This window comes from Miniopterus schreibersii (assembly GCF_964146895.1).
Source record: "Miniopterus schreibersii genome assembly, chromosome: 2".
Classification (NCBI taxonomy): Eukaryota; Metazoa; Chordata; class Mammalia; order Chiroptera; family Miniopteridae; genus Miniopterus; species Miniopterus schreibersii.
This window is the reverse complement of record NC_138102.1, coordinates 155,104,406-155,120,047: the sequence shown is the minus strand read 5'-3', so window position 1 is coordinate 155,120,047 and position 15,642 is coordinate 155,104,406. Positions and strand designations below refer to the sequence as shown.

Below are 15,642 nucleotides of genomic sequence, written 5' to 3'. Positions count from 1 at the left end.
AAAGATAGCCTGGTTTCAGTTAGGATGAGAAGGTGAGAAGGGATTTTGTTGAAGATGGCCTGATTACAGATGGTTTGGAAGGCAAGGAAGGTCGAGATATTGAGTTATATTAGAGAATTATAGGTAATGATGGGAGTGTCTGGGTCAAGCTGTAGAGCTTTAGAGACAAGGAGATAAACAGAAATTGAACAAAGCCGTATTATAGTTAGTCCTGGGTAAGGTTTTAAGGACAAAAAGTAGTCTTTAGTTACTAGCTACATGTGGCTACTGGGCACTTACATGTAGCTAGTCTGAACTGAGATGTGCTGTAAATGGAAAATACACACCAAGTTTTGGAAAGTTGGTATGAACAAAGAGTATAAAATATTTCAATAATTTTATGTTGATTACACTGAAATGAAAACACTTTGGATATATGAAGTTATTAAACTATATTATTAAAAAGTTTCACCTGTTTGTTTTTACTTGTTATGTGACTACTAGAAAATTTAAAATTACATATGTGACTGGCATTATATTTCTATTGGACAGATCTGGTATAGAATATTTTGCTAGAGGTTGAAGAGCTTCTGACCAATGTTTGTTCCTATGCAGGGGCAATTTCAGTGGAACCCAACATTAAGTCTAATTTTGCCCTTTGGGCCTATTTTCCTCCTACATAAATTAATCTGCATTTGTTACTATTGAATTTCATTTTAGAAAACCTTTTCCCACTCAATTCTAATACGTCATTATTGTAAGTTTTTATCATGTTTACTTTAATGCTAATTACCCCACAAAATTAAGTGGCAACTTCTGTCTTTACTATTGTGGCACCAGATTACTGTGCATAGTACTTTCTACCCTTTGGAAATATAGGCCCTTTTTGAAAACATTTTCTGTAATCTGGCTTTAAGACATTTAAAAATAATCAAGACAGGCCAGCCGGCGTGGCTCAGTGGTTAAGCATCGACCTATGTTCCAGGAGATTGAGGTTTGATTCCTGGTCGGGGCACATGCCTGGGTTGTGGGCTCAATCCCCAGTTGGGGGGTGTGCAGGAGGCAGCCGAACAGTGACCCTCTCATTATTGATGTTTCTGTCTCTCTCTCTCCCTCTCCCTTCCTCTTTCTGAAATCAATAAAGATATATTTCTTTAAATAAATAAAAATAAGCAAGACAAGTTTAAATGTAATTGTTTTTCCTGACAATACCAGGTACAACACCAAAAGTTTAAGGCTTTTCCTTTATCATCTTAGAATGCTTTGTAAAAGACAATAGATAAGAATTTTGAAACAGATCCAGAGATTATAAAGTTCTTTGATGTCAGAAAAAATTTCTTAATTTTCAACTTTTATTCTTGTGCTTTGATCTCAGAGCATTTACTATACTGTATAATACAATAATCTCAAATATATTTTAAGCAGATCATATTTTCTAATCATGAAAAGGTTTACACAATCTGTGTTCTCATATGCTGTGGGGTGCACCAGAATTCATATTGGTGCACAATGAAAATAGCAAAAGCATAAAATCAAAATCTTATTGTTGATTAGTCTCTCAAGAAAGAATGTATAAATATATCAATGCAAAAACATCTGAAAACTGATTATATGAATTCCACAAATTACTCAGTTTATAAAATATTTCAGCCTATTAAGTGGATCCCTAGTAATTGTGTATCTGACAAGTCAGTAGCAGAACCCCCCAAAATTACATTAATTTGCTATAGATCATGTTTATAGATGTTATAGAGGTTTTATGTTATAACAAAATAATATAAAGTTGCTATAAATGTTTCTACTTAAAAAAATAATGAAATGGTTAAAGACCAAGTCAGGCCCTTTGTTTGACTAACAGTTAAAAATAGTTTGCTAAGGACCCTGACTTTGTCATACCGTTTTATAGGGCATTGCTTACTGCTTTTAATTTTTAAAAGTCAGACTAGGGCCCTAAATTTCTAAGACAAAGCCAGGATCCTTGCCTAGGTGGAGAATCTGGTCAGAAAGGTTTTAGACTATTCATTTTTTTTACCACAAAGGCCTCAGCTTCTCCTAATATACTGTGGATCCCACCTTTTTAGACCTAAAGATATAAGTTAAACTATTTCCTGAGGTTCTCCATATGTAATGAGAATATGAACGTGCAAATGTGTTTCAAATCTTTTCTAAAACTCCAGCTTTCCTTCGTGACTTCTAAGGAACTGGATGGATAATTGTAAGAGGTAAGCTTGAAAAATGTTCCATGTGTTACAATTATTTTTTCAAAATACATTCATCTAGGTGGCTCATATTCGAGCAGAAAGAGATATTTTGGTAGAAGCAGATGGTGCCTGGGTGGTGAAGATGTTTTACAGTTTTCAAGATAAGAGGAACCTTTATCTAATCATGGAATTTCTCCCTGGAGGTAAAAGCAAAAGTAACAGCAATGACAGACTGACACAAGCAAATCACTATATGTAATTTTAAATTGATTAGGTTTACTTTTGTATTCCTGGCTCTGAGGTTTCACGTAGTCAGTCATGGTTTTCCAATAGTTCCTCCCATAATAGTGCTAATTTTGACCACATTTTGAAGGAAGAACAATAAGTCACTAAAAAAAAACCCCATGGTCAAATGATGGTGCACTGAGAACTCTGGCTAGTCTATAAATATGTAGGAAAATGTTCAACTTCATCTATGATCAGGGAAATGCAAATTAAAATGAGAATGAGATACCATACCATTCACACTCATCTGATTAGTAGAAACATTAGGAGTCAGATGAGGCTGTGGGGAAACTGGCCTCTCACATATGTAAATTAATCTAATCCTTATGGAGAGCAATTCATCCATAGCAGTAAAAATGGAACATGCAGGTGTCCCACAGTCCCACAATTCCACAACCAGTTGTATTCCTTAGGGATTGTCCCCTGGCCCATGTAGAAGAGACCTGTAAAAGCATGCTCATTGCAGCATTGTCATAATAGTGAAAACTGGATGCAAGATAAATGTCCACCCATAGAAGAATGGACAAATAAAATGTGGCACAGTTATGTGATGAAATATTTTACAGTAGTTAAAAGTCAGGAGCTATATCTGTTGCCATAGTAATATCTCAGGAACAGAGTGGAGTAATAAAGCAAGCTGTGTGATTACATGTACAGTTGATATCATTTGTGTAATTTTTAAAAACCTACAAAAGACTATAAATCTATAGATTAATATGTAAGTATTTGAAAACATTTTAAAAATAAGTTGGAAGAATACACATCAAACCAAATTCATGATAATTGTTACTCAGCAAAAAGGGAAAGTGGAATAGAATGGGAATGGAGGGCAAAGAATACTTCCACATTATTATTTTTTAATCTTGAAGCATCATGAAAATATATTAACAGTTGTCAATTTCGAGTTGTAAATTCACCACTGTTTGTTCTTTGCCTCCTTTTAAAGAAAAAAATTCCTTGAAAACAAAAGAATGTCTGGAGGTGAGTCTTTTAGTGGAATGACTAGCCCAAAGAGCTCTGAGTATTTTTGAAACTTGAATTTGAAAGAATATATCCCATTTCCAGGTGTGCTTATTGATTCATTTTCCAGTTTGACATGTTTTTCTCAGCAACGTATTCTGGATGTTGAGTGGTGGATATTACTTCATTATTAGCTCTGCTTTGATTTGATTTCACATACTTTCTTTCTTAAACCCATTAAAATGTCATAAACTTTTGCTTATGCAATGATACTTTTTTATTTGGCCTTAGGGATGGTTGGAGGTATACTGGGTAGATCATAAAATGCAAAAATCAGGTATACATTGTGTAGTGCAAAGAAAGCATTTGCAAGGTATTCCCCTTTTGAGGCATTTCCAATACATGATACTTACTCTATTTTTCCTTCATAGGTGACATGATGACATTGCTAATGAAGAAAGATACCTTGACAGAAGAGGAAACACAGTTCTATATTTCAGAGACTGTTCTGGCTATAGATGCGATCCACCAGTTGGGTTTTATCCATCGGGATATTAAACCAGACAACCTTTTGTTGGATGCCAAGGTATGTGAGTAAACTGGTGAATTATTAGGTTGCTAATTATTTTATGGAGTAGTAGAGCTGATTTTGTGATTGGAAATGGACAACTGCAATTTATGTTATTGCTAAACTACACTATTTCATAGAATGATGCAATCATTATCAGATATTTACAATATTACATTTCATTTGTATGAATTCTAAGCTAAGAATTTTTTAAATGATTGAATTAAAAAGTTTATAATAAAGCTTTTGTTTCAAAGTTAATATAATCCACTAATTTTACGATTTTTTTTTCTTTTTTTTAGGGTCATGTAAAATTATCTGATTTTGGCTTATGCACAGGATTAAAGAAAGCTCATAGGACTGAATTCTACAGAAACCTTACCCACAACCCACCAAGTGACTTCTGTGAGTTTGATGTTCTTCTTTGGTTAAAGTAGTATAGCTGTTTTGATTCAGCACTGTTGAGAACTAAAGATTCTCTCCCTCTCCTTACTTCTTAAGTCAGTGCATTTTAAATGTATATGTGTGAATTTGTTTTGGGGTGAGAGTTTTTCTCATGATGACAGTTCTGTCTTGTTGAAACTAGCATTTCAGAACATGAACTCAAAGAGGAAAGCAGAAACATGGAAGAAGAATAGGAGACAGCTGGTGAGTGAGCCATGCTTCTAAGAAACAATTTTGTGCTCTGTTTCTAAAATCCTTTGTTTTTTGCTTGATTATTTTGTATCTTTCACAATGATTAGTTCTTTATAGTAGTGATAGAGCGTGTTCTGGGATCACACAATTTTCTTAGTTTCTCTATAGTGTTTCCTTGCCTGTAAAGTGAAATGCTGATTTTTACTTTATGATTTAACTTTAGAGTACTTTATCAAGCATATCTATAATTAAATAATCTGTCTGTTTACTAGTAATTAGCACTTTATATGAAACTCACTGTGGTAAGTGTAATTGTAGTGAATGCCTTGTGATTTCCATTTTTCCATTTTCCATATCTGTCGTGATACATACCAATCAGCACATGCAAGGTGGTTGTGTGTTTCTGAGAACTTGTTTATAGACAAAGTAAACAGGAAGCTGGGTGTGTTAACAGTCTTACAATGAAGAATTAGAAAGCAGACTTTACCACTGATAAATTACTCCTTTAATGTGTAATAACACTATTTTTAATCCTACACTATTTCTCCTCTATTACTTGGCAAATATGAGAATCTCTTGCCCCCTTTCCTCTTTTCCTTTATCCTGTTAACTAGGTCTTTGAACATTCTCAAGGTTAGGAATGTGCCTTTTGACTTTGTTTTCCTAATTTCTTGTACATGCCTAGCACATAGACACATTCTGTAAATATGTTAAATTCAACAAAGTGATGAAAGTGAAATTAACTCAGCATTCCCTCAAGAAGATAAACAGACTGAAAGATAACAGTCTGATATCCTCTCAAAGCAGACAAAATGGCCTTTGCATTACTGAGCTCATTCTCCCATTGGCCCAAATAATTGCAAGCTTCCTGAGCTTGTAAAGCATTTCAGTGTTTTTAAAAGTTTAAAAAAAATGTTTTTAAAAATGTATTGAGCTACACATTAATAAGGAAAACTTCCTTCTACTTTTAAACGTGTCACTTTTAGATCAGATTTTACAATTGAGGAAAGATTTGCAGTATTTCCTACTTTAAAAGGAAGAAATGAACACAGCTTAAAAATATGGTGGGAATTCTGTAACCCTCTATTTACAGAATATTTACAGAAGATTACTTATGTGCATGTTTTACTATTTTGCCCATCCTCAGAACTTGTATAGTGTTTCCCAAGAGAGAAGTAGAGGGGACTCTATTGTATTTCAGGCAGGAAATTCCTTCAGAACCTGTATCCCCTGCCCACTAAATGGCAACCATGTCCTCTCCACATCATTGAAATGACAAATCTGCTGCCACACATTTTCATATGGTCCCTAGAGTACTACCCTTAGTTGAGAAATATCGCCTAAAGTATAGTTTTTGTAAGACTTTATATGAATTAAGAATGAAAACTGTATTACTTCTTAATGGATAAGCAGTGGCCTGGAATTAGGTTTATAATGAAAATACCTGATGTTTTTCTATATATATATTAAGCTGTAGTAGCTTACAAAAGCACATTCCTTTTCTTGTTTTATCCTCATATCAACTGTGCAGGCAGGTATTATTACTTCAGTTGTATGTAAGCAGAAGCCGAGGCTCAGAGAGGTTCAATAACCTGCCTAAGAGCACAGTAGTAGTGAGTAGGAGAAACCAGGTCTCCTGGCTCAACCTTTTTATTCTTTTTGAAATGGACTTAAGGCTAAATATGTAAATAACTTAACTGAGCTTATTGGGGGCAGAAATCATGTCTTAGATAACATATTATCTGACTCAGTACTCTCACTGACGCCTTATACATGATAAACATGCAAAACAAGTATTAAAAATGAAAAAGTAACTTCTGTACACCTTGCTTTTAACAGTAGTGTGCCATACTCCTATCTTTCAAAAAATATATTAAGAATGCTGGTCTGACAAGCTGTTCCTCTGCAGGCATATTCCACAGTTGGGACGCCAGATTACATTGCACCGGAGGTATTCATGCAGACTGGTTACAACAAATTATGTGACTGGTGGTCTTTGGGAGTGATTATGTATGAAATGCTAATAGGTATGTTTTATCTTTCATTTACATACATACTATATAAATTTCCTTGAGTGCTTCTGATTGAACATCTGCAGATACCATGGACTAACATATCAGAACTCTTTTAAACCAATTTCTGACACCCGTGCCCCCAATGTTAAATACACAATGGTAACATACCAAAGAACTCCCTAGGGATCTGGTTTCAGGAAGCAGGTATTTAATTGAACTTCCATGTATCAGAATTGTATCTGCATGGCCTTTCAGGTAAAAGAGGGGAGGAGAATGCTTTAAATCCTTTATTTTGTTGATATCATTAGGAATTTTATTGTAAATTGATGACTGGTGGCATTTTTATTGTTAAATAGAGCACTCAGGGCTATTTTGTTTCTTGTGACACATGTAGTAGATATAGCATATTTGATCACAAAAGCTGATAAAACTTTTGTTTTCTCTGATGCATAGGATATCCGCCTTTCTGCTCTGAAACACCTCAAGAAACATATAGAAAAGTGATGAACTGGAAAGAAACTCTGGTATTTCCTCCAGAGGTGCCTATATCTGAGAAAGCCAAGGATTTAATTCTTAGGTTAGTGGTTAAATCTCTAGAGGAGGTTGTTGTATCTTAAACTTCACAGGTACCTAAAAGACTGAATTGGCCATTTCACTTTTGTAGGACGGAACAGACTACCACTGATACATATAATCAAGGAGATCAATAAAGAAAAGCTGTTTTTTAAAAAAATGCAAACTCTAAAAAGGAAGTATGCAGGAAAAACAATTAAGACTTAAGAAGAGGGAAGAGGGCCTATATGGTTTCAAAGGTCACTCCTGTTTGAATGCAATGACCCTACCCCATTAAAGAGGAAAGGAAAAATAAATTGTTAGTAGCAGTTCTTATCACAAAAGTCTTTAGATGAAATCTTATCTAAGCAAAGGATTCCATTCTGTTTCCCAATTAAGATGAAGTGTTTGATTCTGTTGTGACTGGCTGGAAGGAATATAAATTGGGGCAACCTATGGGAACAGTCTTTGGCAGCATATTATGAAAAATCTTTAAGCTGTATATGACCTTTGACCCAGCAATTCTACTTCTAGGAATTTTGTTTATGCAGATAATCAGATGTATGTAAAGATCTAGGTATAATATATTGATTGTGATACTGTTTTTAGTAATGAAAAATTGAAAACCATCTAAATGTTCAACAGTAGTGGATTGGCTAGATAAATTATAATATTTCCATATACAGATTTTAAGAAATTAAGTTATAGAAAAATTTTTAATGACTTTGGAAAATTTCCTCAATATTTTATATGGAGAAAAGTCAAAATAGTAACTACTGTATCAACGTAATGTTTTTTAAATTACAAAATAAAAGACTAGACAGAAATGGCTTCAACCTGTTTTCAGTAGCTATCTCTGAATGATGCAATTACAGATGATTTATATTTTCTCCCACATTTCCCACAATAAACAGTTAACTTTAGTAAACCAAAAACGTGAAATATTTGAAATAATGCAAATAGAATACTTTAGATGTAATTTGCATATGATAATTTCTCTTTGTTCATTTTCTAGATTTTGTATTGATTCTGAAAATAGAATTGGAAATAGTGGAGTAGAAGAAATAAAAGGTCATCCTTTTTTTGAAGGTGTAGACTGGGGGCACATCAGGTATGTTTGTAGGCTTTCAATAGGAAGGGAAAGGTCTGAGTAAAAAAATGATTTAGTGATTGATTTGCCTCTGATTCTGCTAGATTAAAAACAGGAAGTAACGCTGTTTAATGTTATTAAATCAATGTTTTCTGGATTATATAGGTGAGTGAGACTGTAATGGCTACAGCTAAATGGCTGGTTTTAACTGATGTGCACTGTAGGGGAAAATCACATATTGTACACCTGCTTAGATTGTATCCAGAGTTACATGATGAAGGCTATTAGCACAACCAGGATGTATGTACATTTCACACTATAACCTTTCATTTTTGTCCTCTTGTTAATGTACCATATTTTGCCTCCTTTATTAATTTATAAGATATAGTCCCACTTTAAAACATTGTGGGAGAAGTTAAATAATGCAAGTAACTTATAAGAATTTGCTTATAGTTGTTAATTGTGAACATTGGCTTTTATGGCCAAACTACCTTCAATAGTTCTGGTCTGTTCTCCACTACCAACAGTATAGAAACAAATCTGATCATGCCACTTTCTTCCTTCCCTTTGCACTTAGAGTAAAATTAAGGATCCTTAACTGCATTTCAGGACTGTGGGATATGGCTCTTACCTAATTGCTACAGGTTGCATTTTGTATGATCTTTCCCACTCCTCCTACCTCACAGCTGTTCATTCTGACTGAAATGCTCTCCTCCTCCCTGCCCTTGTCCCAGCCCCTGCCCCTGCTGCTGCCAAGCCAGCTCCTTTTCATCTTTTGAGATAGCTTAGGTGTCACTTCCTCCATGTAGATCTACTAGGGGTTAGACACTCTGTTATAATAATAGCTAATTTTTTGATCATTTATTGTATGTCCAGCATATGTAAATTTCTTATCCTCAATTAACCTTATAAAATAGGTACTTTTATTTTCCCTGTTTTTCAAATGAGGAAACTAAGGCGTAAAGAAGTGACTTGCTTACAGTGCACCATAGCTAGTAAATGATCTAGCTAGAATTACTAACTATAATTGGACCCAGGCAATTTGATTCAGGAATCCTGACTCTTAACTGCTACGGTGTATTATACTATACATACATCATCTCACTGAATAGAACTATGATTCCCCCCCTCATTACAGTTAGAAGGTGCTTAGAGACTACCAGTCCATTCTCTTGGTTTTATAATGAGGAAACAGTTGCAGAGCAGAGACTTGCCTGCCTATGGTCATACTGCTAGTCCATGAAAAGAGATTAGATCTGAAGGCACTAGGGTCTATGATTCTTTCCACTAAACTAATATAAATTTATTATGTATAAATAACTTAGAATAATTCTGGGGAAAAAATATATGTGCTTTTACATAATTTTGTAAATTTATCATCAAATAGATCCAGTAAATATTTGTTGAAAATCTAGAAGCAATAAAAATTGATAGCTTTTTTAAAAACTATTTCTATACTTGGAAAACTTTTAGATGGTAAAAAGGCATTTTCATGACTGATTTGTTTTGTTTTGTTTTTGTTAATCCTCACCGGAAGATATTTTTTCCATTGCTTTTCAGAGAGAGTGGAAGGGGGTGGGGAGAGAGAGAGAAACATCTATGTGAGAGAGACACATCGACTGGTTGCAAGCAAACAGCAACCCAGGTACACGTCCTTGACTAGGAATTGAACTCTGGACCCTTCGGTGTGCAGTCTGTTCCTCTAACCATTGAGCAACAGCGTCTAGGGCATGACTGATAATTTTAACCTAATGTTCCTGATTCTCTTAAAATGTACATGAGAGAGAGAGAGAGAGAGAGAGACATCAGTGTGAGAGAGAAACATTGATCAGTTGTTTTCTATATACACTCTGACCGGGCACTGAACCCAAAATCTTTTTGGTGCATGGGGTCATGCTCCAACCAACTGAGTCACTTGATCAGTTGTTTTCTATATACACTCTGACCGGGCACTGAACCCAAAATCTTTTTGGTGCATGGGGTCATGCTCCAACCAACTGAGTCACCTCGCCAGGGCTTCCCAAATGACTTTTGATTTATGGATCTTCTAGAAGAATTCTATTCCTAAATTAATTAGGTAAGATCCAGTCCCCACAATATTGAGTGTACTTTATATAATTATCAAATCTTTTAAATAAAATCTCTTCTGTTCTACTTTCCCTTTCATTAATTCTAGTTTTTCCATTAAAAAAACCCAGCATGAGGAAGTCTTGTTACAAAAAAATAAAAATTCCAAATAAATGATAATACCTTGATAAAAAAAATTATACCCAACTATGAAATCCACTTAACTTTTCAAATCCACAATAACTTTCCATGGCCCTTCTAATATCTATAGAACAGCATGAAGAATTTTTAAGTAGAATTATGTTTTGGAAAATTAAGAGTTCAAGAAAACTTACCATAGTTACTCAATACCTTTTTATAGGGAAAGGCCAGCAGCAATCCCCATAGAAATTAAAAGCATTGATGATACTTCAAATTTTGATGACTTTCCTGAATCTGATATTTTACAACCAGGTAAGACAATCTACAACACAACTAACACTATTAAAAATCTATGAAATTATGACATTTTCACTAATGAAATTCTTTTGCTCTGGTTAATCTTTCTATCTTTCTAGTGCCAAACACCGCAGAACCGGACTACAAATCCAAAGACTGGGTTTTCCTCAATTATACATATAAAAGGTTTGAAGGGTTGACTCAGCGTGGCTCTATCCCCACCTACATGAAAGCTGGGAAATTATGAATGAAGTCACATTCGCCCACAACCAAGAGAACTCAGGTAGCTGCATCACCAGGCTTGCTCGGCATAGGTAACAATACACTGAAATTCTCCTGAAGACGGTGGTGCTTATGACTACAAGAGGAAATTCTACAGGATTAGGATTTCTAAGACTACTATAGGAATTGGTTGGCAGTGCCAGCTGGCGTTTTTTGTGTTGGTTTTTTTTTTACTATTTTATTATTTTTGTTAACTTTATTATACGAAGGTACTGGAATAAAAGAAGCGTACATCCCTTTCTAACTGCACTGCCTACATGTGTATTAAGGTCCATTTTGCCTGTGTGTGCTGTGGCTTTGTACTGTAACACCTTTAATCAATGCAGGAGAAACACATATCATTTAAAGCAACATAGGCTAACCAGTAGGTAACACTGCAGTACTGCTGTTTTACTGCAGATCTTATGGGTCTAGATAATCAACAAAAGCCATCTTGCATAGTTGGTGTTAGAACACTTGCTGTATTGGTTGGGACATCTATAGAATACATATGAAGACAATTTCTATAATGCTTTTAAGAAATTTTAAAAAGAAAATACACTGGTTATTTAAAAAATAGAATTTATCATCATGTTATGACACAAACTCCATAGTAGGGAGTGACAAGTTTTTAACAAGGAGGAAGTTTAACACCTTCACTCAAGCGCTCCACTAATATATTTACTTTGCATTCAGAAATACTGATGACCTTTATATACGTAGTCTGTGTACTCACAGGGGAGATGTACTATACTATATTATATAAAATGTAAAGTTACTTTTATTGTGACAAGAGGACTTCTTTTTTAACAAGAGGACATGACATTATTTTAATTTGATTATGGTGAGTTGAATATAAGAAATGACCAAGAAGGCTGCTTGTAGAACTAGTGTATTTTTATTAAACTATTTTTTTAAATGTCAAACTTCTGATCATGTAAATGGACTTGTAGAGTACAAAGAGTTATTTACTTTGGTTTTCTAGAAAGTTGTTACATATCATGGCTGGTTAACTTTTATTTTTTTTTAATGAAAATTTTTCCTTTGACAGTACTCGTATTATTGTGCCATTATTTTCTTATACTCCAAATGTACCAAAGATCCTGAACAGAGTGGATGTTCACGGCCAAGTAGAATTTCACTTTCCTGTGAATGCTATACTCAGACATGACAGGTCTTTGATAGAAATCAGCTTATTGAAGGGCAATATTATTCATGTTTAGCTACATCACTGTGGATACTGTAAATGGAATTGAGATAAATGCAGGCCAGAGGGGTTGTGATTAGAGGATAAGGGAGATGGTGTCAGCACCAAATTCTTTGGGTATTTCCCTAAGAATTAAGTAATCTTTCTAGTTCAACATTTTAATTCTAAAATGACTCTGCAGTTTTGGTTTCTTAAGTACTAGTTAAGGAATAAAATTTAAAAATGGCTTAATGCTCTTAACTGCTGATAGAATTTTTAAAAGATATAACAATTATAACCATTACAAATGACCTGTGATCAAAATCTAAAGTGACAATTTATTTTTAGAGATATTCTTAATTGGGAAGAATTGTATAAGATTATTATGCAAATCTACAAAAGTTTTAAAATATATATATTTTTATTGATTTCAGAGAGGGGAGGGAGAGGGAGAGAGAAACATCAATGGTGAGAGTCATTGATCAGCTGCCTCCTGCACGCCCCGGACTGGGGATGGAGCCCGCAGCCCGGGCATGTGCCCGACTGGAATCAAACTGTGACCTCCTGGTTCATGGGTTGACGCTCAGCCACTGAGCCACTCCTGCTGGGCTACAAAAGTTTTTGTAAATGTTGCTGCTCAGTAGTTCCTCAGTGTTTCAATAAGGCTGTCCTGATCCCCCCAAATCCTCTTCTTTTCCTCCTCCGCTCCTCCCTCCCTGCCCCCCTTTCATTCTTTAATTCTAGTATTTGTTCGATACCTGCTGTCAGTTCCTCTAGTAGTTCATGTCTGTTTTCTTGTTCGAATCATGTGGCTGAGTAGGAAGGAGAACTATTAAAATTCTGGGGTTATCTCAGTTTTATTAACTCAGTTTTTATTATAACCACCTCTAATTTGAAACAAATCTTTAACTGCTCAACTTTAGGAGATTTTTCTCACCCACCTCGCCCCTCTTGTTAAAGGACTGTTCTGCTGGTGTGGTAGAGAATGGGTCATGCATGAGGAAACTGCAGCATTCTCTAATTCAATATGGTAACTATAGTAATTCAAGTTGACAGACAGAGAGAGAAAGGAGCTGAATTACCCAAGTTTACTTTTTAATTGAATAAGAGCAGAGCGTTTTCATTTCCTTCCCTCTCATTCTTGTTAACCGGCAGAATTGGAAACAGTTATGACTTCCTGGCAGTGAGCAGGCAGTTCTTTGGTTAGCGTCTCACTCTTCCCTGGAGTCAACAGAGTGATTCACAATCTGTGGGGTTTCCTCCTGTCAAAAGCATTTCTTAAGTGCCTATCTAAAAGCAATTGAAGACTGTGTCTGTCCTTTGGAAGCTAAGAATTTGATTCATGATGCAAGTTAGCTAGATAATTTGTGAAGTACTCTTGAGACTGAATTTTCTCTATTGTACATTTCCCATGTTCCAGGTGAACCATTTAATTTAAATGACAAAACCCTATCTACTTAACTGGGCATAATGACATTTTCTTTAAATTAGACTCTATTTTGAATTAAAGAGTTTTATTATAAACTGTGTGTTTTTGGTTTTTCTAAGTATATAGAAAGCTTGTATAATTCAGATTTCTTGATTTCCCGATTTAATGTAGACTTTGACTTTTTTATTAAAAAAAACCTTTGTATTAAAGCAAGTTATGTTATTTTTCTTTTAGGCTTTTCTTATTAACATAGCTTTAAGTCTTTGAATTTATTAAAGCATATTAGAAATTTCTTATAAATCAACCTTTTCTGAATTAAATATATAGCTGATTTAATAAGCTATTAGTTGAATGGAAAATAACAAATGTGGAATATTCAAAACTTTTTTTGGTTGCTAAGGCTTAAGATTCCATTTCATTTTTATCTATAAAAGCATTCTTTTTTTGTTTTTTTAAATACCTGTATATCTCTGTGTAAATCTGTAAATTTTAAAATATTTTAAGTACATTTATTTTTGGTGTTTCATTGTAGAAAACCCTTAGACAACCAGTCGATCAATATCTATTGGTAGGAGAAACAACTGTCCATCTTTTGATGATCTACAGATGAATGAATTGAAATTTTAATCAGTAGAGAGGTCCCTGGCTACTAAACACATTCTCTCTTTGAATTGCTAAGATTCAGAACATTCAAAATAACTATTTGCTACAATTGTGATTATTTCCTCTTGTCTTTAAATTTTATTTTCTCTTTAGAAGTGCACTTATTTCTGAGAACTTTTAATGAAACAAATACTTAGAACAAATGTAAATATAAGACACTTGGGACTACTAGAGATATTTTAGATTTTTAATGAAAAAATGTGAGGGGATATTGTTACATGAAAAGGAAATGAAGTAATAAAAATAGACCAATAGTTATTTTTTAAAAAGCAATATAAATTATTCAGCAGTTGTCTAGAAAAATAATCATCAGGCTCTTGAGTTCTGTGCCCAGTTACTGAGTTTCAAAAAATGTTTTGGTGGCATGAGGCCTTTTTTATTGAAGGTAAGAAAAGAATAAAAACTATGTTTATAATATTTCTGTTGGTGAGGGTTTTTTTTTGTTTTTCACTTTTGAGTTTTGAGATAGGTGTTATCCAAAACTCAAGAAAGACTATTATTTTGTAAATGTCTTCAACTTTTACACTTAAAGATCACATCAAGAACAAAATGAATACTTGAGGTTTCAGTTGTGTTTTGGTTAAACAATCAAGGTAGTTGTACAGGTTTATATACAACTACCCCACTTGGCCAAAACCAATTAGCAAGCAGAATTAAAATTGAAAATGCCTCAAAATAGCATGGAAACCAATAACATAAGTGGCCCGAGTACCCAGGTACCACTACATTCTGTCCCATGAAATACACCAATAATCATGATACTTTCTGCCAAGCTCAGAATGGCCAGCAAGAATCCTGTTCGTCCTACTTGTGCACCCAGCTGTTCCCTGGCTAAAACATCACTTCAACAAATGGCATGGTGAAGACAAAACACTGGATGGCAAAATTTGCATGTTGAACAAACTTTGAGACTCTAAATTCATCATCTTTTGGAAGCATCTTGTGATAAAAAGAACTTTCATTTGTATACAAAATGCTTTCACTTACATCATTCATTTTAGTTTTTACTATGTGAAATAAACATAATTGCCATCACTTTACAGAAGATGAACATGAGGCTGAGCATGACTTACCCAAACATGTAATAAATTGCTCTTGAACTCAAGTCCAGGACCCCATCTACTCCCCCAAATCATAGAGCATGCTTCATTGACAAATTACTTCAGATGCTTCTAGACCTCAGAAATGCATGGCGAGCTAGTGACAGTTGTCACTGGGTACTTTTGAAGGCAAATGTCAGACACAAGTAAAAAATATGTTCAATGATAAGGAAAATGAATGTCTAGTGTAACACTGAGACACAAGATAGGAA

At 34.4% G+C, this 15,642-nt stretch overlaps 1 protein-coding gene across 2 annotated transcripts in view; it reads left to right on the top strand.

Moving 5' to 3' along the window:
• The window catches only part of STK38L (serine/threonine kinase 38 like), a 68,880-nt gene extending 55,007 nt beyond the window's left edge, over positions 1-13,873 (top strand). For both annotated transcript variants that reach the window (XM_081125562.1, XM_081125563.1), the window contains 9 exons: positions 2,260-2,383; positions 3,857-4,011; positions 4,296-4,398; positions 4,580-4,641; positions 6,539-6,656; positions 7,098-7,221; positions 8,212-8,307; positions 10,715-10,806; positions 10,911-13,873. In XM_081125562.1, coding sequence (XP_080981688.1) covers positions 2,260-2,383; positions 3,857-4,011; positions 4,296-4,398; positions 4,580-4,641; positions 6,539-6,656; positions 7,098-7,221; positions 8,212-8,307; positions 10,715-10,806; positions 10,911-11,038 — 1,002 coding nt within the window. In that variant the 3' untranslated portion in view covers positions 11,039-13,873. The remainder of the gene's footprint in view (positions 1-2,259; positions 2,384-3,856; positions 4,012-4,295; positions 4,399-4,579; positions 4,642-6,538; positions 6,657-7,097; positions 7,222-8,211; positions 8,308-10,714; positions 10,807-10,910) is intronic.
• Positions 13,874-15,642: the final 1,769 nt, after the last annotated feature.